The sequence below is a fragment of the Papaver somniferum genome, unplaced genomic scaffold, assembly GCF_003573695.1.
Source record: "Papaver somniferum cultivar HN1 unplaced genomic scaffold, ASM357369v1 unplaced-scaffold_135, whole genome shotgun sequence".
In the NCBI taxonomy this organism is placed as follows: domain Eukaryota; kingdom Viridiplantae; phylum Streptophyta; class Magnoliopsida; order Ranunculales; family Papaveraceae; genus Papaver; species Papaver somniferum.
The window spans coordinates 10,819,371-10,841,998 of NW_020622713.1; the positions used below are offsets into that span (position 1 = coordinate 10,819,371).

A 22,628-nucleotide genomic window follows, 5' to 3' on the forward strand; every position below is an offset into this window, starting at 1 on the left:
AGCAGAAAAGGCAAAGTCAAAAACAGGAGTAAAAATATTTCGCTTCACAAAAAGTCGATTTTTTTACTTCTTGAAATCATTTCAAAATTTCACACCCAAACTAATTTCTTACTTTTTATCTCCTAAAAGTCAAATTACTTGCAGGTGCATTTAAACATGCTATAAAAGTCATTTTGAAGTAGTGTCCCAAACTAACATCCGCTATTTGAACTTAACCTATAGAAGTCAAAATTACTTCTAGATGTTTCCAAACACCCTATAAGTTCATCCAAACAGTCTCCTAGTATCCGCAGGACAATTATGTCATTTCAGTTAACCCTTCCTCAATAAAATCCCTAAAGCTCATTTCATTCGAGACAAAACCCTAGAAGAGTCTCAAAAGCGGTGGTTTCTCTTCTACATCTTCCTCCGTCTCTTCCAAAACTAAGCTTTCATCAATGGCAGCCGCGGCGGTGAGACCTCTGGTTACAGTCCAATCCCTAGAAGGAGACATGGCTACTGATGGTGGAAACACCGTTGCCTTCCCAGCTGTGATGACAGCTTCAATCAGACCTGATATCATCAGATCTGTTCACGCCCTCATCTCGAAGAACGCCAGACAACCTTACGCTGTTAGCAGAAAAGCCGGTCATCAAACATCTGCAGTATCATGGGGTACCGGTCGTGCCGTTTCTCGTATCCCTAGGGTTTCCGGCGGTGGTACTCACCGTGCCGGTCAAGGAGCTTTCGGAAACATGTGTAGAGGTGGAAGGATGTTCGCACCAACACGAATCTGGAGAAGGTGGCATCGTAAGGTTAATGTGAATGAGAAAAGGTATGCTGTTGTTTCGGCTTTGGCTGCATCTGCTGTTCCTTCGATTGTTTTAGCTCGTGGTCATACTATTGAAGGTGTTCCTGAACTTCCTTTAGTTGTTAATGATTCGATCGAAGGTGTTGAGAAAACTAATGCTGCTATTAAGGTTCTGAAACAACTTGGTGCTTATGCTGATGTTGAAAAGGTGAAGGATAGTGAGAAAATCAGGCCAGGGAAAGGTAAAATGAGGAACAGGCGTTATGTGTCGAAGAAAGGTCCTTTGATTGTTTACGGTACCGAGGGATCTAAGATTGCGAAAGCTTTCAGAAACATTCCTGGTATTGAGATTGCTAATGTTGAGAGGCTTAATTTGTTGAAACTTGCTCCTGGAGGTCATCCTGGTAGGTTTATTATCTGGACCAAGTCGGCGTTTGAGAAGTTGGATTCGATCTATGGTTCGTATGAGAAAGCTAGTGACAAGAAGAAAGGATATGTGTTGCCTCGATCTAAAATGGTTAATGCTGATCTTGCTAGGATTATTAATTCTGATGAGATTCAATCTGTTGTTAGACCTATTAAGAAAGATGCTAAGAGAGCACCAATGAAGAAGAATCCTTTGAAGAATTTGAATACTATGTTTAGATTGAACCCGTATGCTAAGACTGCTAGGAGGATGGCTCTTCTGGCCGAAGCTCAACGTGTTAAGGCTAAGAAGGAGAAGCTCGAGAAGAAACGAACCAACATTTCAAAGGTATATCTCATTTTTCATTTCTTTCTTAATTTGTTAATATGTTTGTATGGTACTTTGTGGATAACGTTGGTTGATGTGTTAGCTTATGAAGTTTGTAGCATGTAATTGCTGATTTCTAGATTTCCCTTGGAGCATGTGTTTTGCTGTACTGATTTATGCTAATATTTGTTGGTTGGTATATGTTCATATGTTGATATGTGTATTATCAACTAGAATAGAGTGTGATATTGATGTATACATGCTTTGGGTGCCCTAGATTTCAATGTGATGACCTTGATGTGATGTGAAACACCTTAGTAAACGTTCCTGCTGGTTTGACCGATAGTTATTGCCTGGATCTTGAATCTCTTAGCACCCACTAAGCCATGTTCGTAGAATAAAATTTGAATTCGGAGTTGCAGTGTACATTAGATTGTATTCGGAATTTATATTGGATTATTGTGTTTGGACTTTTGATCCCTTTTTAACGTAGTCAGGCGAATAATGTGGGTCGATGCATTGGTAAATGAAGTTTGTAACATGTAATTGCTGTTTTCTAGATGTCAATGTATTGGCGTTTGTGCATGTAATTACCGTCTTATGCCAGTGTTGTGTGTGAATTGTATGAGTGTAAGTTTATATGTTGATGTGTGTATTATCAAATAGTATGGAGTATGATATTATGCCTAAACAAAGCAAGTCTTGTAATCTTTGCCCTCCTATTTGTTTCATTTAGATGTCTACATGCTCCGTGTGCCCTAATTTTACTACTTGCAAGTGTCTAGTATTGGTAACTTTCTCCATGTCGCTGTTCATTATGAAAGGACAAATACCTTAGCAAACTGATGAATGATTCTACTAGTTTGATTGATATTTATTTCCTGGACTTTGAATGTTTTAGTACCAACTAATATGTAGTATATGCCATGTTCATAGAATAAAAGTTCAACTCAGAGTTCTCTTTTTGAAATCTATTTTGGATTTGTTGGGTCTGGACTTTGATTCTTTTTTTAACTTGATGGGCTAATCTTATTTGTTTTTGGTTTTGAAGGAGGAGTCAGCTGCAATCAGGGCTGCAGGAAAGGCATGGTACCAAACTATGATCTCAGACAGCGATTACACAGAGTTCGATGTCTTCCAGAAGTGGCTCGGTGTCTCTCAGTGATTCTCTTGCAGTTTTGTAGTTTCTGTGGGTGGATTTTCTTGAATACTTGCATCTCCTTTTGAACTAGAAATTTAGTTGCTTTGTTCGGTTAGTCAGTTTTAAGGGTAAGACCGATGAAAGACATGAATTTAAGTCGCAGTTTTTGGATCTACAATACATATGGCAGCTTTTGTGTTGTTAAATTTTGCTTGCAAGTACGTGTTACTGCTTATATTCCTTTTCCCAGTTCAGTGAAATATTCTAGTTTGATATTTTCATATTTTAGACTTCATTTGTGCTGCATTTGATTTTGAATGTCAGTTTATTATCTGCTGGTCCTTTGTAACTAGGGCACTCCCGTTTTGACATGGCAGCATGCTATGGTTCTTTCATGTTTCACAAGACACTAAGTTAAGATCGATTAACAAAAATGGTTCTTTCATTTTTCAATGTATTGTTAGTTCTTTCATAGGAAATTTCTTTCAGTCTTGCCTTTTCATGCACCCATTAGTTTAAACTAAGAATCTGGTGTTGCTATTGTTGTTTTCCCTAGTCCGCTCATGGTGACTATGGGGGGGACTGGAAAAATTAGGGGGGACTGGAAAAACTACGTTTGCTCAACTCCTTTTCAACTCCCTGACTTTATAGGGATTACTTCAAGTAGTTCAGTATTTTATTTGTTTAGTTGTTTGCTCTCAGAATTCTGCCAGGTTTTTTTTTCTTCTTTTGTATGTGTGGTGGTTGTGAACAGGTTTTTCAAATGGTGTCTGGTACACTTAATGTTGTTGATAGATGTATACACTTAACTTACACTCTATAATTGAAGTAGAAAAGTAGACATACAGAAAGTAATCAGTAAAATGGGATTCAATCACGGTTCATTGCGTCTTTACTAGTTGTTGTATCGCGGTTGGCCTGGTTCAGTGTTGGATATCCATTCACAGAGTGATAGACTTGTAGTTTCATATAATCAGCAGCCAACCAGTTTTATTGTTGGGGTTAGTCATGTCTTTGTTGTAGTGGTGTCTTTGAACCCACAATGAGGATTAGCTGAATATTGGATTTTATTGCGATATCAAAATCCTGGCAGAATTTTTGAGAGCTGGGAAGACTCTTGGCAAGTTATATTTTAAAAATTGTAATGCGGATATATCTGATAGTCTTCTTTTGCCTTCGAATGGTGCATTTTAGTGATTGTTATGACTGAACCACTTGCTATTTGTTTCTGTAATAGAACGAGCAACTTAAATCTAATTGTTAGCCGAGGCAGCATTGAAGCCATCTTCTCAACCCTGTACACCCAACTCTGGTTGCAACTAGTACTCTGCTGTTCTCTAAAACTTCTCCTGATTCCCGATGTTTTGGGTACTGCTGGGGATTAAAACCAACGCCAAGTAGCCGCTGAGTTCTTAAGCAGATTCTATGTCTTATCTCAGCATGTAACTCTTCATTCAAAAAGGGATGAAGCTACCGGCCAGACCACGATGGCCAAATTTAATGATTTTGATAGAGATAGTTGTTGATTTGTTCTCCATTTTAATCAAAGGGATTTCAGTTCTAAGGTTCTTAAGAGGTCAAGATGTGATTTCAGTGGGGAGTGATTGGACTTTTCCCTCACCTAACTTCTCTGTAGCAGCTGGTACTTATTCGCTTCCGCTGGTTTTAGCACCCAACATGAAGATTTGGAGAGCCAACTCTAAAGGGCAGTTTGCCATGAAAGACACTTACAAGGCCATGTCAGCCCATAAAAATCATGGGCATCGGCATTCTCTGGTTTGGTTCAAGATGCACATTCCCAGACACTCTAAAGGGCAGTTTGTCATGAAGACTAGAGACAGTCTATTGCTCATCTCTTTCATGACTGCCGCATCTCTGCTCTTATCTGGAGTGGTTTGCTTCTCAAGTTGGGATTTACTAGAGGCTCAACTCATTCTTGGGAAAATGAAATTCAGTGCTGTCTTTGTTACTTCGCAGGAACTCATCCGATCAGTTCTACTATGAAATTGGCGTTCACTGGATTCATTTACCAGATTTGAGGGAAAGGAATAACATAGTTTTTGCTGCTAAGAAGAATTCTGCTTTACAAGTCGTCTTCTTATTATTCAGAGGACATTCAGCTCAAGATAAGTGCTCATATCAGGTCATGCAATGACATCCCAGATAATAGAAGGTTTATGCGCAACTGGAATGTGGACAGCTCTTTTATTCCTAAAATTTGGAAACCTTGTTGGTGGGTTGGCCCTGAAGGAGATGATATCATGATTAATTCTGATGGTTCTTTAAAAGAAAAACTCTGCTGGCTTTGGAGCTATTCTCAGGACTAAACATGGTGGGGTTGTGGATTGTGCTTATTGGGGTAGGCAGCCTATTTCAGTTTCTGCTCATGAATTACAGGGGGTTGAGATTGGCCATTGAGAATAATGTGCAGAAAATTCATTTTCCTTTCTGGTTACCAAGATTGAACCAAATCCACCTTGGAACTTGCTGCATATCTGGATGAGGGTCTGTTGTTTATTGGAGAGTTTTGCAAGTGTCAAATTCAGTCATTGTTACAGGGAAACTAATAGCAAGTTTGTCCGATTGGTTTCTAGTCGGTTCAATTTTGAGTTTCAAGGTATTCTGTTTGAGGATAGTACTCTCTTAGTAGAAAAGTGTACTCGGTAGTGGGATGTGTGCCTTGTGTCTATTATCTTGTTTTGGTTTTGGGCTTTAGCCCAGCTGATTGTATCAACACAGAAAAACAAGAAGTGATCCAAAGAGAAAAACTATAGAAACAAAATACAAAGGAAGGAACTCTTGTTTAAGAGAAATGAAGGCATTATCTTTCTTGTGGTGCTTTTGGCAAAAATACAGAATGTAAAAAGCAGTAGACTACTTATCTTGCTTTCCGATAAACCCATTTCCTCCCTCTTTATCTTGCTTTCCGATAACCCATTTTCCCTATCTCCTCGGTTAAAAGGTAAATTTTCCTATTCTACATAATGTACGTGTCAGGTCAGCCATTCAGTGATCTACTTACAACTGAACAGCTTTACAACCGCCGTCTCGCTCTTCCTCTACCACTATTGCTTTTCCGGCCGCTGTTATTTAATTTGCTATTGCTGTATCCATCATCATAATCTTCATCTTCTTCCTCGTCATAATATCCTGTTTCACGACCAGATCTCCCGCCTCTAGAACTTCTGGCAGGTGTAGTAGAACTTCTGGCAGGTGGACGTTTTCGTTTGATATTACAAGTGTACATTGAATAATCCATGGTGTCTTCCTTCAGAGCTACCTTAAATTCCTACACAGAGACGAAACCAATACACGTGGAGTTAGAATAGCGGGATCTTTGATAGATGATGATAAAGGATGGTGAACAGATATGACTAGCTTCAAAAGAAAATGGGGACATGTTCGTTTACCTGGTATCTTTCCACAAATTGTTCGGAAGTGGTGGGTATGTTTTCGCGTATCTCGCCGATGTTGAGAGGAATGGTTTGCTTAGAGAGAACTTCTCCTGGTTTCAAAGGTTCACTTGGAGAATATGCCTGTTTAAGAAATTAACCGAAGATATTAGATATCATATACTTTCACGGTAGGTTGAATAAATTAATGAATATAAAAAAGATTTATTTTGCTAAAGCGAAAATATCATGGTAAAGAGAAATTCGGGGCACTATTACCTGACATCGAGCGTCATCTAAATTAAAGGTGATTTTTAGGTGCCTTTTAAGCTTTAAAAGGAGCTGCAAAGCTGTTGCAGTTAGACAATCAACCTGTATTGAAATACCTAACCTTTAGTTCTGAACATAAGAAATTTGTACTCATATATTAAAGGACCAGCTAAGAAAGATAAAAGTCCACAAGAAATCAAGCATCAAAGAGAAGACACGTAACCATTTGTTTTCAGTTGTATAATACATAAGAGTTATTATTTTTAACTTTTGAGAATACCTGAATATTTTGCATATCAATTTCTATTAGTCCACCAGAGTCACTTGAGGTCGAAGAATGTCTTTTTGAATCCTCCGTTGTTATGTTACTAGAGACAGGGGATGGTGTTGCATCCTGCTGAATTCTTCCGTTCTCCTGTGGAGTTGTTTGAATGCCAGTTTCCATGAGCCGAGAAATCAAGGCTTTCAAATTTGCCTCCAGGGCACCAGCTTTCACTTGTATTACTCGATTAATTGAATATATCAAGTAAAGGGGCTCATCAGGAGTTGCGAACGGGAGGGAGGCAAGGATCTCTGTGCTATACCTAAAAAGCAAAAGCAGATAATTTTAAGATCAAAAATGTAAAGAATGTAAAGAATCAGTCATGTGAAATGCGGCACTCACTTTAGGAATGGGATGAATGCTTCTTTCAATGATATTCTGCAGCTTGCAGATTCAAATTTGTGTACGACCGAGTACATAAACTTGTTCCTAGAAATACGATTTCCTCGAATGAGCCTGTAGATTCTAGAAACTCCAAGTCTCGCCAAATTAAAAGAGTTGCCATCAGCTTTCCCTTTAATGATCCCTGACCCTTTCTCCTTTGGATATTCAACAGAACGTAGAGTCATCGACTGGATAAAGAAAAATGACATCTGGAGTCCATCGCCCAAACGGCTCTCAAAGAAAGACGGATACCTACAAAACATGATAACCTGATAAGAAATCATGTTTTATTGAACTGAATAACTGACAACAATTCACTAAGAACATCCTGATGGTTTACTTTTCGTTCATGTTTCCTAGCAAATGATGCGCCAATTTTGAGTTGACTTCTTGCGGATCTGTTTCTAGTGCTATTAGATGTGGAACACATGTAATTGGGTGAACAAGACCTTGACGCAACACCACTTCTACAATCTGGTCAGAGAAACAAATAATCATTAAAACACATAAACACCACGAAATTTGATTACCCTAATATCCCGTCCCTAAAGTGCAGCAAAAGTCAATATATAGAGCGTGCACCCTAGGTTGGCGGATACAGACCCATACCAAAAGAACAGCAAGTCATTACATATGATAGTACATACTAGAGTGCACCCTGGGTTGGTAAATACAAACCTTGACAGCAGATTGTCGAACTTGTTCATTCATGTCCAAGCATACTTTCAGAATACTGTCCCAATATAATTGCACTATTCCTCCACAGATGTTCGTATCACCAGCACCTGCAGCAACAGGAACATTTTGTGCGGCGTCTGCATACTGGGTTGTGGTACTACTAGTTGTCTTATCTGTTCCCATTTCACTTTCAGAGTCCAGAAGATACTCGTATACATTTTGCAATGCTTGCATCTGGTTATTGAACAAAGAGAATTGGTGAGTGTGGAAATAAAAAGCAAACATGAAAGCCGACATTTTATTTTTGTACCGTAACTTAGTTACAATAACATATACAAGAAGAGAAATAAAGAGCAGACTTGTAATCTGATATGGAAATCATACCTTAAGCCGGTCGTCAGAACCGGGTGCTAGTGTGGCCTCCAAGATCTTCCCAATATCTCGTTGTAACATATATTCAGGTTTGGCGATCAAGACAAAACCTAATGCCTACAGAATTACAGGATACTTCTTAGCATATAAATGCATTGATATAAATCTGCCACACTGTGCAAACTTGTAAAGGGCGACTCACCTGTAGTGCTCGGACTTTTATGACGAAATCTTCAGAACAGAGGTAGCTCATGAGTAAACTGAGGCTCTTGTCAAATAGTATGTTTTTGTTGTCAGATGTGACCATTAACTTGCTACCATATCGGATGAGCAACCCAAGACAAAAGAGAGATCGCCCAACTTGCTGAAAATAATAAACAAGACATTTTCTTCTCCTTAGTTAGAAAAATATTTTGCTAAAAGTCACTGGATACATAAGCATAAGCATGAGATATGCTGTTATATACAACCATTTGGCTGTTGCAATAAGCTAGGACCATACATGGTAAACCAGATCTCCCTTATTTGGCGACCCACATGGATCTTCCAAAACTGACCGAACCAAATATGAACAGTCAGAACTCATATAACGCTTACTGAAGTGTGGTCTAACCTGCTTGGCATCATCTCCAAGGGTGTCCAAACGCTTAAGAAACACTTGTATCAGGTATTCAATTAAGGAACCACCCTTTTGCGTTATTTTGCTTAGTGAGCATAAACACCTAGAAGTAATAAAACCAAGTTAAGATTGTGGTAACACAATACAAGATTGAATCTACGTATACAAAAAACAAATCAAATAACAAAAATGTGCAAACATGAGTTTGAGACCATGTCCCAACTATTTTTATGTTGCCATAATGATATTACAACACATCGATTCCGAATCTATACATTTTGCAAGGAAATAACTGTAATGTCCTTTTGGATGCGCCAACAACTTATTCACATATTTGAAGCATAATAAAAACGACTCTTGTGCACTAGTGGCTTCCACCCAACTTAAGACAGTTTCTTAACTAGGCTCATCAAATTAGTATCTGTATCATGCCAAATAGATTCAGAGGTTATGAGATATTAGAGCACACTAATAGAGAAACTCCCTAACACAGATAGATATAACAAGGCGAAGTAAGTACTTAATGCAGGCATGGACAACTGTCAGGAAAGAATGCCGAACGATCATGTGTTTAAGGTCCTGTTCAAGTTCTTCGGCAACACTTTGAGGTGGCTTACGGAGCAGAGGCAGAACAGCATCAATAACAAAGATTATGCTTTCAAGCAACTGAGCTACTGCTCGATTATCACCCTACAATCACAAAAGAAGTGAGTGAGGGTCCAAGATGTATGTTCTAAAATGTTTTAAACTGGAGCAGGTCCCACTTACTACTTTTTTATGTTGTCGAACTTAATCTTGTTTGAAATGTAAACCTGCTTACTTAGATAGAATAAGAGAGGAGAGGGGAAACACATATCTAGCTAACTTGTTTGAAATGTAAACCCTACAATCACTACTTCAACTTGGTCCATGCATGTTTATTTTTCCGGATTCTCAAGTTTCAAGAGGTGACTTTTTAACTGGCTAACTTAGTTTTCAACATGTTCAAATTCAGATACTCATGGAAGAGCGATAAGAAGCAACTTCAGCAACATGTTTACTATCTGTATTATAAAGTGTAACAAAGATCTCTATTAGGAATCTCTCTATCACAACCATTAAGGAGGGACTGCTGCAAAATAGGAAAACTGACAGAAAGATTACTCTCTATGACTATCAGATGCATCACTGATTGAGAATATTCAATCAGCAGAATGTTTTAATGGAAATAAATCAAAGTGGAAGAAGCAAATAACCTGGGTCTTCAGGTATGGCTGGAGAGTAACAACAAACTGAGATGGATCGGATGCTGGAGAGCAGAGTGTTGGATCCACCATACAGAAAGAGTGCAAAACAAGGACATAAGGAAGAGCATGCACCTCCACCTCCCCGTTATCTGTTTCTTCTACCTGCAAGGAAGCAAATACAAACAACAGTCGAAACTCAAAACCATAAGCACCTAAACATTCTTCAGTAAAGCAACTGAGGGAGCCATGAGCCTGACCTGCAAAATTCTTTCTAGTAAGCACTTGCACATTAGCTCACATCTTTTGCGCACCATTGCCAGCGACATTGGACTGATACCAGCAGCTTTAGCCGATTGAGGGAAAAAATCAAGTGCTAAGTTGCGCTTTAAGATAGTGACAAGTTGTTGATGGTTAGACATCTTTCTTAACATCTCAACAATCTGTTCAGTCTTCTTTGCTACCTCCAAAGGCACAGAACTACCATCTCCAGCAAACTGTGTCTGTGCGCGACTAGGTTCCTCAAACCAGAAGTCGTAAAATGTTTTGCAAACTAAATCCTGCCAGATTCAATCTAAGGTTCAGAGATCACGGCGGAAATTTAATTATACATAATAGTAACCAATTAATTTTGGCTTTTGGACAAACCTGTATACTAGATTCTTCATCACTAACACGAGAAATTATCTGAAGGCACGCACTAGTAAACTCCGAGAAGTTAGCATTAGAAGTGCACATGTCGCGAATAATTTTGATAGCCCGTTTTCGAACACTCACTCCAGTATCCTTTACTCTCTCAGCAACTTTTTCAAAATACTGAAAAGCCATGCAAAAAAAACGCGAGGATTTGATTACAGGCTATTTATGTTATGCTGACAATAATATCTGAAAGCTTCATTTCAACTACCTTTAAACCAACATCAGGATGAGAAGCAATATGCCTCCCAACAAGTTCCAAAGCAGCTTCCCGCACAGAGATGGCAGAGTCACAAAATCTTCCTTCAACAGCAGATTGAACACGTTTTTCACATAAGACCTCCGGATCGGCTTCAACAATCAAACTGACCTGTTCCAGATATGAAAACTAGTAAGGCAAGAATACAATAATACCGGCACAACAGAAAATCATCACCATCATGGTTACAAAATCAAATGTACTTGAAGGAAGAAGAAATGATCTTACTGCACGTAATGCTTTGGCCCTGATTACAGGAGAGTTCTCCCTTAGACTCGCCTGAAACAATTACCCATCAAGGTATCAGCCGTTGCCCAATCTTGAGAATGTAAGCAAAAAAATCCAGAACATAAACATACTCACAAGAAGCATGCAGAGAATCTTATCAAATCCTCTAGAAAAAGAATTTTTCTGCCCAAATGCTAGGGATATCTTTTTGGCTGATTCTCTTGTTAAACATGAAGAAACAACAGTTGATGTCCACTGGAGTCTCGCGAGGTAGTAAGCCAGCTTCTCTTGAGATTTTGGATCATCCTTGTACCAGAGACAAAGATAGAACCTGCAGGTAATTGGCCTGATTATCACATCAAAGAAAGTGTAAACTATTTCAGAAATCAATTGCCTGAAATACGAACCAGCGGGCATAAAGGTGTGCATCATCAGTCGAACCAGCTCCTTGCATGTAATTTAAAAGCAGTTGCTGAACAATTTCCGTTTGTGAAATCAACTCTGAAGCTTCAGGAGCACCTTCTGTATTGAACAAGTTCCTTTTGACATCATCATTGTGAATGGATTTGAGGTGAGATTGTAGACCTGTCAGCTGCTTCTTCCCGAGGCAAAAATGACAACACCAACCCCGAGAAGGAGCATCGCGTTCAGTAACTCCCATACAATCTGTATGAAACATTCTTTGACAGTCCTGACATAAGAACACTGTTTTTCTACTTCTTCCATCAAGACAAATAGAACATACATCTCTTGGGTAACTTTGATCAGCATTATCTTCGCCACCCAACTTGTGTAAAATCCAGAAACTCTCCCTGCTGCAAAACACGGCATCACGTTTCAACCTAGCAGCAATCGTTCCAAGGAGGTCAATGGCCAGACAGCGTGCAGCTACATCTTTAGATTTCAATCCAGCATTCTGAAGAAGCAGGACACAGAGAACCTGCAAACAATTTTGAATTAGCACACTAACAGAGGCTACTTGTGTGGTAACCTTGGAAATAAGATTTATCACCTCAAGAATAGGAGCAGATGCTGGATATTCAGGTAAGTTCAAAGTCGACAGCAAATCCATAACAATATTTTCAATGATAACTTTAACTTCAGATGCATCTTGAGTCTTTACAGTTGTAAGTCGCTGAAGAACACGAGTCCAGAAAAGACAGCATGCCTCAGTGGAAGCTTCATTGCATTTGGTGGGATAAGAAACATCAACTGAAGCATCTGAGATAGAGTCAACAGTTAATGCCTGTCTTAATATCACAGGCAGGTTTGCACTACTTTGAACCAACTGGATAAGCAGCGCAGTTATCATCTGAATCTGCCTTTGTTCTTCATCGGGTAGAAGGTATGTTCTCAAGGCACGCTTTGAAAATGGTAGTTTCCAAAGCAGCTGAACTGTTTCATCTATCAGATAGCTCCTATGTTGTGGGTATGAAGAAAATACCTACACTCAAATACGAATACATCATTACAGTAGAGCAAATGGCAGCTGAAAAGAAAAATTTAAGAGAGTAGAATCACAAATTACCCCGCAGATTAGACCGATAGCCTTTAATTGCAAGAGTTGGCAATTATCAACCAAGAAAGTTGAAAAACTAGTCTTTATTAATTGTAGGATGCAGCTATCAGGAAGGCGCTCGATTGACAGTAGATCTCTAAGAAAACCAAGGATTGTACAAAGTTTCTGAAGCACAGCGTTTACAGCAGCAGCCACCCTAATATAAGGAAGCAGGGTTAAGATAGAAGACAGCTGACTGAGATCTACACATATTAAATCGGGGTATAAAATTCGTACAAACTTAGAAATAAAGGTAACAGTGGTAAGCACACTTGTTTCCAGTTGGCCTCCTTGCTTTAACACTTTTACTACCACGTCGCTTCTTGTTGGGCGAACCAAATTCAACATCATCTTCTTCATCTTCTTCACCTTAAATATGAGAAACATGATCAAAAAAGGGAGTTTTCAGTGTTTAGAGGAAAGAGGATTAAATGGACCATATGAAAACTTAAAGGCCAAATGATATAATATAAAGATGAAGCATTACCATCATAAGGGCCGTTTTCGTTTGGTTTATGTAGAGCACGGTATGATGGATCACAAGCACACATACTCTCCATAATCTGATGCCTTGAGAAATCTAGAACTCTTTCAATGACCTGGTATTGAAAAAATACGAGGAAAGACTCGGACAACTTAGATAACCTCCTTCGAATAAGCTAAATAGAGTGTGTAACATGCGCATCAGCAGCAAGAACTATAAATCTAGTAAACAAACTAGTGGGAGATCGAGAATACCTCTTCCTTGTATAGCTGCTTTGGCATGTCAGGATGAGTCATCACAGCTAAAGCTGCATGAATTGACTCTAAGGCACAAATTACCAGCGACATAGCATCTGAATCACCCTGGGACAAGCATAAAATTATATCAAACAAAAGAAGTGCACACTAATCCACAATATAAGTTCAAGGTTTTCTTGTAAAAATATAATGAACAGGTTTGTGCGTGAAACACAACCCACACCAACATTTTGATTGCAGTGTCTTGGATGTGTCAACAAATTTTTATTTTTCAAGAATATGAAATCATATTTGAGCAGCCATGCCAACTTGACAGTTAAAAGACTATTGAACTATAAAGTTAAAGAAACAAACCAATCAAGAGATCCTACATTCAAATTTAGTCTGCCGGAGGTATACACAAAGTTACAACTCTAATTCAGAGATGATGTCAAAGCAAACATGCTTGGTAGTTCAAGATGCTAACAAGGTTGTCGTAGAAAAACAAAACAAAATAGGTGAAACATAATGCCTACACATGGAGCATATGCTACTCTGTTCTCTAAGGAAGCAGACTCATATTTACATTTACTTCCTAAATTTACCAATGCCTCTATTAAAAGCAAATCATTGAAATCAACGCTTCAATTTATTACTTACATCTTCATTTTCATCAAGGGATACACCTTCCGCTGCACGAATTTGAAGATCAAGAACGCTTAAAAGTCTGACAAGGATATCCAAAGGAACCAAGTGCAGGATTTTCTTTCCACGGATGGTCATTGTATCATTCACAAGTAACTTTAAATCAGTTGAAGATAACAACTGTGCATCAGCTTCGTCTTGATCTTCATTCAAAGTTTCAGCTCTGCTGCATAGCTCCTCCAATCTCTCAGTATAGCCTCTGATGATGCCATCTAAACATTCAACATCATTTACACCGTTATGAAAGCAAAACATAAAACAAAACACATATCACGTCAAGAGTGTCAATGGAGAAAACCAACCTTGAACCTCACTAGGATCCGGCTGGGTTAAGGTGACATCATCATTTCCTTTCTTCTTAACTTTCTGTCTTCTAGTAGATACAGATGCCTGTGCACCCTGCAGTGATTAGTTCAATATGTGAGGGAGAAGAATAACGTAAAATTAATCTCTTGCCAGAGTAAAATAAAGACCCACATCAGCACGATTTCCACCAGATTGATGATTAAGAGCTCCTTCATGTTTTCTCTGACTGGTAGAAGGTTCATTCTGTTCAACGGGTTTTTTTTCAGGTCTCGTACTACTATGATTCCGCTCCTTGATAAGACCTGAGAAACTTGAACAACACAGTATCCAATCAGGAGAGAAATTATTTACTTCTACTCTCTTGTTTTCTCAATTTACTTTACGGTGTTTTGTGCAAAAAAACAGATTTCTCTCGTGGAATAGTGACTTCTATGAAACAGATCACTATTCCACAGTTAATGTCTATATAAGATTAACTGTAGAAGGAACACACAAAAAGCATTCAATGCAAGTCAAACAAACAAATCTTGAGGTTCGTTTTTAATTCCATTATCCAACTTTCCTAACTTTCTTCAAAACAAATGCATGTGCGACTATTCAACATAGAGTCAAAGACATGGTAAAAGACATTTTTCCAAGAAACGACAAATAAGAAAGAGCAAAAAAAAGGAATTAACTAATTAAGGAAACATGTTGAGTTAGACAATGAGGATAAATAAGAAACAGCAGAAATACTATGATTACCTGGAATAGAGTACTCAAATGCTTCAGAATCATATTTGAGAACTTGGTGATAAAGGCTTGAAGGCTCCGCGGAAGTACGGGAAAGAGAAGAAACACCTTCTCTAAGATTCCTGCAGTGGCAATCGTATAATATCAAACACAACTAGCATATACAATAAAAGCTTATAAGTAATAACAATTGTAGGTTTGTTCTCGTTCTTTGTTTGTTTTCACCAAAAAGTACAAGGAAATGTAAAAGGTATCTTCACAAATGTGAGATACATTGGTTTTGACCCAGTGGAGACTGATGATGTGTGCAAACTGCAAGAGAAACTCCATAGGTAAACCAATAATGTCATTTTGGCACATGATACCTAGCCATGTTAATTTAGAGTAACTAGCACATGATGTGCTTCATGGGTATAGCATATTTCACAGCCGTGAGCCGACACACAATGAGAAGCCTAGCATTTGCGGGGCATACAGGATTGTACATTTTAGAAGAGTAACAAGATCAACTGGTATATACACCTGAGTCCTTACTTTTCCAATTATCTAATTCAAGTTGCCCCCAAAAAGGTGTATTTATAACTCAGCAACATCTAATGCATTGATGAAACCGAAAATAACATCTAAACACACAAGTTTTGCACACGCTATGGCGCTGCCATGGAATCTGCTCTCGACAGTTTATTAGAGATCTATATTGTAAATCTGGGAACTGACGCACCTCTCCAATGGCCGTTATTTAAGTTACGAGAAACAATAAAGAAGTAACAGAAAAGCAGGTTTTGCCAAGATATGACATGAGATCGTTGAACTACTCTGGTCTGTTACGTATGAGTGCTATTATCAACATGCCTTGAATTATTGTTCCTTAGAATTTACTATCTTATTCACAGTAACACATAGAGAAGTGGTAACGAGAACTTTAGACTGAAATCCACAATAAGTAAGTCACAACAGCATGTCTAACTGTGTGTTCTGTGGAAACATGCTATTGCAGAATCTCGCAAGGGGCCAAAGGATTAGTAAAAAACCAGTGTGAATCTGCATTTCCATCTTAATTCACACTGACCAAGGAAAAAAGATAGTAGTACAGGTACTAAGTAATGCTATAGTTGTAAACTGAAACGTAAAATATCAGTAGTCATGATGTGCAAGTTCCCACATACTGCCAAATAGAAACTATAACAAGATGTAACAGCTAGGTCTGAAATTTCTGGTTGTGCTTGTTTGAATATGAAATATACCAGATAATCCTAACTCAAAATTCGAAATCATCTTCAAAACTCAGGAAACATATTACAAAAACAAAACAAAAAAATCAACCTAAATGACAATTACTATCCAAATGCAAGCTTTTATTTGAATCTATTCAAACATCATTGTAGTGGTTCCAACTCCAAACAAAAAACAATAACACCAACAACTTCCAATTAGACGCATTTCTCAACATAATTACCATTCTACAGCTTCAAATCTTGTGTGCAAATCAAAATTGACTTCAAAACAGCAGAATTTCGAATTGAAATGCTAAAATCTCAGTAAGCATATTACAAAAAACTTTAACCTAAATTTACAATTACTAAAGCTTACATTTGAATCTATTCAAGCATCATTATAGTGGTTCGCACTTTAAACAAAAACAATAAGGCCAACAACTTCCTATTAGACGCATTTCTCAAAACCAAAATTGACTTCAAAACGCAGGAATTCCAAATTTAGTAAAAATTTAACCTAATTGACAACTAACAGTTATAGAACTCAGTAGAACAGCAGAAGAAAACTTACAAGTAAGAAACATCAGTGTGTCTAAGTAGATCTGCAATCTTAGTAGCTTGAGCAAGAACATCATTCCGATTCGCCGACCTATTCACACTCGCTGCCGTCGTCGTCTCATCATATAATCGTAGTTCTTGATCAAGAGCACCACAGAAAACCGGAAGTGAAGGTAATGGTAAACACGGAGCTACTTCTGAATGTAGCGTATTCGTTAATCGACATGCTTTCTCGTACCCGAAAAACGGAGGATTATTCGAAGTAGAAGAAGACGAATTAGAATTAGAACTTGTCATCATCGATTAGATGAAAATCAATCAATCACAGAAAAATTAGGGTTGAGATTTCATAGTTTTTGAAAGCCCTAAAAAAAAATGTAGAGACGAAGAAGCAAATGGGCGGGGAAAATGGGATGAGAGGAAATTTATTGGGATTTTTTCTCGGAAGCGGATGGATTTTTCTTTTTTTTTTGTTTGCCGTCTTTTTATGAGAGAGCATTTGAGTCAAGGAACAAGGAGGAGAAGAGTCCAAGTGTGGAATTTACTGTATTGTCCTTGTTGCTTTCCGATAATAGCAAAACTTCTTTCAGAATCTTGGTTTTTGAAAATGCCCACCGGACACCGAATCCAGTCCATGATATTTGTGTGTGCTCTGACTATGCTGTTTTTTTCTTTCTTCCAATGTACTAGGAAAATAGCGCGTTTTGTTTGTGGTGTACGTGGTGGAATATTTATCAGTTTGTAGCAGTGGAATATGGTTCTTTTTTTTTTCTTTTTGTTCTTGAAAACCAGTAATGGTAGACTAAAACTAGAGCTCGGATCAGTCTACCCTGGATGGCACAACTATATTACCAGGGGTATGTGGCATTCAGTGCAGTGTGGACACGCATTTCCAGATTAAAAAGAAAAAGAAAAGAATTATAGTTCCAGATAAAAAGAAAAGAAAAGAAAAGAAAGTTTGTCATTCCTAGCGATAATTTCTGTGGTAATGGTCAAATCCATTTTTTTGTTAAGCCAGGTGGATGGTCAAACTGGTTTTTACACTATGATAAAGTACTGGGCGTTAGATGACTAAACGCGCGTGCTTGAGACAAACTCGGGCGCTGGACAGACAAACTCGGGCGTGAACTGACAAACTCGGGCGATGGACAGACAAACTCGGGCGCTAGACCTATAAACGCGCGTTTGTGCTATCAACGCGAGCGTGAGATACAAAATCTCCAGCGTTCATATCTCCAACGGCCATAATTCCAATGTTTATATTTTCAAAACTATAAATTGGATTAAACGCACTTCATTTCTATCACACCACCACTATTTCCTTCTTCTAAAACTCTTATAAATCAAAAAATTTTGATACTATATGAGCGGTCTTTTAAAAAAAGCGTTCAATAGTATAAAAAAGAAAAGAGATCGAAGAAATGAACCGGCACCGCTGCCTGCCACAGGTGTGGATTTTTCTCAAGATCGTGAAGCAGAGTTTGCTGCACCGAGTGTCGTTGTTGGTCCATCATTGGTCCAAGGTCATGTGTCGGGGCATCAAGATCATGCTCATGATTATATGATAGGTGGATTTTCAGAGGTAAAGGCTATTTATGAAGTTTTAGCCCCTGAAGTCCGACAGAGGGTTGACATATATCCCTGGCGTGCGCTTTATAGTGTGAAGGCTAGAAGACACAACAACAAAATTCCGAAAACATTGGTCAAAAGGTGGTGGACGACGACCCACACATTCCATTTCATTGATTTTGAATTTGGTAAGCTTGTTTAACCTAACTTAAATTATATTTTTTAAATAATTATTAAATAATCAAAAGAATTAATCATAGTTGATATTATACTACGCCCATTGATTTGTATTTCATTTGTGGGATCCCAAGTGGAATAGGAGATCCGCCATCATTCAACGCTGACGAATGGATATCAAATAGTAAAATGGGAGACGTTTTTTTCCCTCGTTTTTGGATTCAGAAATACCTGAAACTAAAAAACAATTGAAAGGAGGTGGGATTAGATGTTCAGCATTGAAGCTTTTCCTAATACAATCCAGAAACCCAGAGCATGTAGATGACTATCCTGAACTCGAAATGGTGTTTATCTTATGGGTACTGAGTCAGATATTATTTCCAAACTCAACTACTGTTGCTCGTGTTATTTGGATTCAAGTGTTAGAAGATCTTGACAAAGCACTAGATTATGACTGGGGATCTGCAATTTTAGCAGAATTGTACTTTGCGCTGGATGTAGCGTTCATGGGCGGAGATAACTTCACTGGTTTTTGGGGCATCATAGAGGTAAATATCAAAATTATTATTTTAAAATTTTGAATAATTTTTATGAGCAAATGTATATTAAGTCAAAATACTAATTTTATGGAGTAATTTTCAGTATTGGTGGTATACCTACTTCTGTGTTAGTAAACCAATCCTTAAAGACGTTACCCAAATATTTCCAATGTTGGAAATGTACATCTCGACCAACTTAGCGAAGGGCACTGAAAACGACATCTCGAGTTCCAGTTTTGTTCAGAGGTTTCATCAGATGACTCGGAGCCACAACAACATCGTTGTTCACTTGATTTTCCTGAGTATCATATTGATGTTGGACGAAGTATTCTTGATTATTCTCTGCGTAGAGTTGTTTTATACACTCCACATTTGGATAGAGGGGTTTAGTACCTGGGTGAAAGACTACAGTACCAAATGCAAGGTATATATGCAATTGCAATTAACCCGTCACAACAGATGCAAACCTCTGGATCAGATTTTCAGCGGCTGAGAAGAACCAATTGGGCGAGGTATGAACTAAATACAGTGATGAATATTAGTGAAGCGGATTATGTCAAATGTTACAAGTCGATTGCGAATCCTGTAATTGGGACACACAACATGCACATCTATGGCTTTGATATCCCATTGTTAGTACGTATGTCCCATGATGCAAATACCATTCCTAGCCATCTACCTCCAAAAGAGCCATGTTTTATGACTTATCCTACCACGGGTGCAAGTTCTTCATCATCTTCTTCAAATTTGCCCGAAATTCTTTGGAAGATGCCAAGTATTACTTCACAAGGTGAGATAACCACGATCCCATTGTTTCCCAAGGTGTGGAACGTGATTATCCTTACAACAATGTGACTGCCAGTGAGGGAGAGTTGAGGAGCCAACTTAACGATTTGCATTGGCTGAATCGGCAAATGGGGGCTGCACACTTGGATGTGTGTCGGAAATGGCATGAGAACTCAGTTTTTGTATTGAGTCCACCAACTATAAATGATGATGGGCGGCAGTCATAGTCTTCTGATTCCACCAGGAGCAACAGATCATTGCACGATAGTGATGATATAGTGGTGGGAGAAACACAAGTACGACAAAGTTCTTCTTCACCACACATACGTCACAATACTTCTTCACCAAAAACTGTGCTTGTATCTCAACCTCAAGTATTTCGGCTAGATCCTAGGCACATTTCATCATCATTCTTGCCCTACAACCCAAATGATAGCTGCTACAATGTTACACCACCACCACAACAACAACAAACATCTTATATTCTTGGAGGACCGAGTGCACCGAGTGCTTTCCAACAATCGCCTAATGTTGGTCAACCATGTCCATCCTCGGGTTTATCAACATATGCATATTTATTTAATATGTTGGAAAGTGGGAATGTCCCAGGTCTATCCCCAGGTCTTGCAGAATTTTGTACTCTAGAAAATAACAATGGGGGAGCTAGCGATGAGCGACGTTAGAGAGATTGTAATTTTTAATTCTGCTACATTTGTAATTTTAGTTTTAAAAGTACGGCGGTCTTAATTAAATAAAATTACATATGTTTAAAATTAAGTGTTTTGCATTAGCTTTTAAATTAAGCGTTTTACATTAGTTTCACTGAATTACGGTGGACTACATTAGCTTCAAATAAGGGGCCGAAACTGTTCAACACCTTAAGGATTTCGAAACATTTTTCGAAAGGAAAAGCCACATTTTTCCATCTTCGCCATTCATCCAAAGATCTTATTACCATCTCAGCATCAGTTTCACCTCTCGGTCTATATCAATTGGCTTGTATGGTTAAAGCTACAAACTCACTTACCTGTTTCTTAATTGTAAAAAACGATTTCCTATGTCGCATATAGCACGACGACTTGGATTACGGGTGTCACTGCAGAACCCGTCGTGAATAACCGCCCAGAAATTCACCCATGAATAGTTTGTTGAAGCAAGTTGAGTAAATAAAAAAACATAGTTTCTGCAAATAGATTCATCTTTTTCTTTAGTATACGGAGCGCGTCGAACTAATAAGGGACGAGACATGTTCAAGAAGTTGAAAATTTTGTTGAAGTTGAAGAATTTTTTTAAGCTCAGAGAAGAGTAAAGATGACTAGATGTGTGAATGTGAATTTGGAGTTGAAATGAGGAGTATTTATAGAACTCAAAAATTATAGCTGTCAGATCACAAGAGTTTTCAGTCGTCCAGATTCAGCCGTTGGCGCTTCTATGAAAAACACGACGCTGGAAGGACAAGCTCTGATGCTCTAATCAAGAACGCGCGCTACAAAGACAAGCGCCAGCGTTGTTGTCTCAAACGCAGGGGCTTGAGGCAAGCTCGCCCGTCTTATCACCAAACACTCGCTACATCCTCCAACTCAATGAACAAACCAACAAATTTGTTGGTTTGAACATCCATTTTCATGTTTGTTGATTCCATGGTGGGAGCAAAATGAACAAACTTGATAATTTGTTCATTCCATAGGAACTGTTCTAGATCTAAAGTTTGGATGGTGTCCAAGTAAGAAAATTAAAATTGTTTCTTTCGCAATTTCTCTCGTCGAGTCGGGTTTTTATTTTTACTAGATTTGTGCATGTGTGCAACGGAAATTCTTTTTCTTTTAACTTGGTGTGTGCGAAGTTTCGTCCCACTCCGCGGCGATGTATTTTTGATTTTGTGTGCGCGGGGCAATGTATTTTTGATTTGGTGTGGCTCGACGAATACATTAAATATATGGAGAAAAGATAATAAATATGTGTGTATTTTATTTATTTTTCCTCTTATTTACACATAAAATATGTCTTTTTTTTCTTTATGTATTAATTTGGAAAAATAAAGAATCCTAATATGGTAGGTACTCGACTTCCGAATTGGATTTGGACTTTCATAAAATCTCAAACATGGTAATTTAAGTTTTCCTTTTGAGTTTGTAATTTTTAAACCAACCATACACTGCCAAGTGTCCTCACCAAAACGCTCGTTTCACAAAACTCCAGTAAGAAGTGAGGGTTTCCTCACTGTTCAACGTGGGAGCTTTATTTGTGTAGGCCTTTAAGTCTTTAGAAATTTATATTCTTTTTAATTAATAAAAACCTTATAATGCATTTGGTTATCAAGTATAATTCTACGGAATTTAGTAGAACTATAAGTTTTTTGGCGTATTTGATTACCAAAATTCCTCAAATTCATGTTTCCCTGGATATTTATAATCCCATCAAATCCCTCGTATTGAGTCTAAACACTCCTAAGGTATACTAGAGAAGTTAAAAAGGGATTCATGGGACTAATAATATATTCGACCCTAAAATCCTCTTCAGCTCATCTGTATTTCATCACCCATCATATTCATTAACTGAGAGTTGTACCCAGTCCTAATATGCTACTATTTTTTCATTTTAGTTTAGTTTTCTTAGTAATGCCACATTCTTGTATAAACTAACCACGAAAACTAATT

General features: G+C 38.1%; 2 protein-coding genes across 5 annotated transcripts; one reads left to right on the plus strand and one right to left on the minus strand.

The window, feature by feature from the left end:
- The first annotated feature begins 340 nt into the window (after nt 1-340).
- Nucleotides 341-2,995, plus strand: LOC113333964 (60S ribosomal protein L4-like). The gene is made up of 2 exons (XM_026580325.1): nt 341-1,544; nt 2,575-2,995. The coding sequence occupies exons 1-2, from the start codon at nt 438-440 to the stop codon at nt 2,686-2,688; spliced, it is 1,221 nt and encodes a 406-aa protein (XP_026436110.1). The 5' UTR covers nt 341-437; the 3' UTR covers nt 2,689-2,995.
- A 2,420-nt stretch (nt 2,996-5,415) lies between these two features.
- On the minus strand, nt 5,416-17,450 carry LOC113334169 (sister chromatid cohesion protein SCC2-like). Of its 4 annotated transcripts, XM_026580516.1 has the most exons (28): nt 16,914-17,444; nt 15,141-15,250; nt 14,568-14,698; nt 14,393-14,489; nt 14,046-14,302; nt 13,404-13,511; nt 13,153-13,264; nt 12,938-13,034; nt 12,636-12,822; nt 12,120-12,551; nt 11,515-12,047; nt 11,243-11,438; nt 11,108-11,158; nt 10,832-10,990; nt 10,573-10,740; nt 10,185-10,484; nt 9,937-10,089; nt 9,222-9,391; nt 8,696-8,804; nt 8,285-8,446; nt 8,095-8,199; nt 7,711-7,944; nt 7,373-7,506; nt 6,991-7,284; nt 6,607-6,910; nt 6,336-6,428; nt 6,075-6,200; nt 5,416-5,953 (listed from the first exon to the last, which is right to left on the minus strand). In XM_026580516.1, the coding sequence occupies exons 1-28, from the start codon at nt 17,198-17,200 to the stop codon at nt 5,699-5,701; spliced, it is 5,364 nt and encodes a 1,787-aa protein (XP_026436301.1). In that variant the 5' UTR covers nt 17,201-17,444; the 3' UTR covers nt 5,416-5,698. The 4 variants fall into 4 exon arrangements, with proteins under 4 accessions (XP_026436301.1, XP_026436300.1, XP_026436299.1 ...); XM_026580515.1 differs by having other exon boundaries at nt 11,515-12,551; nt 14,393-14,480; nt 16,914-17,450; XM_026580514.1 differs by having other exon boundaries at nt 11,515-12,551; nt 16,914-17,450.
- Between the last annotated feature and the right edge of the window lie 5,178 nt (nt 17,451-22,628).

Excerpts from the sequence above, each read along its gene's own strand:
- LOC113333964 (XM_026580325.1), top strand. The coding sequence starts at position 438 with ATGGCAGCCGCGGCGGTGAGACCTCTGGTTACAGTCCAATCCCTAGAA. Across the intron at positions 1,545-2,574 it reads AACGAACCAACATTTCAAAG|GAGGAGTCAGCTGCAATCAG; the intron begins GTATATCTCATT and ends TTGGTTTTGAAG.
- LOC113334169 (XM_026580514.1), bottom strand. The coding sequence starts at position 17,200 with ATGATGACAAGTTCTAATTCTAATTCGTCTTCTTCTACTTCGAATAAT. Across the intron at positions 13,512-14,045 it reads CCCTTGATGAAAATGAAGAT|GGTGATTCAGATGCTATGTC; the intron begins GTAAGTAATAAA and ends TGCTTGTCCCAG. Across the intron at positions 8,447-8,695 it reads TTGGAGATGATGCCAAGCAG|CAAGTTGGGCGATCTCTCTT; the intron begins GTTAGACCACAC and ends TATTATTTTCAG.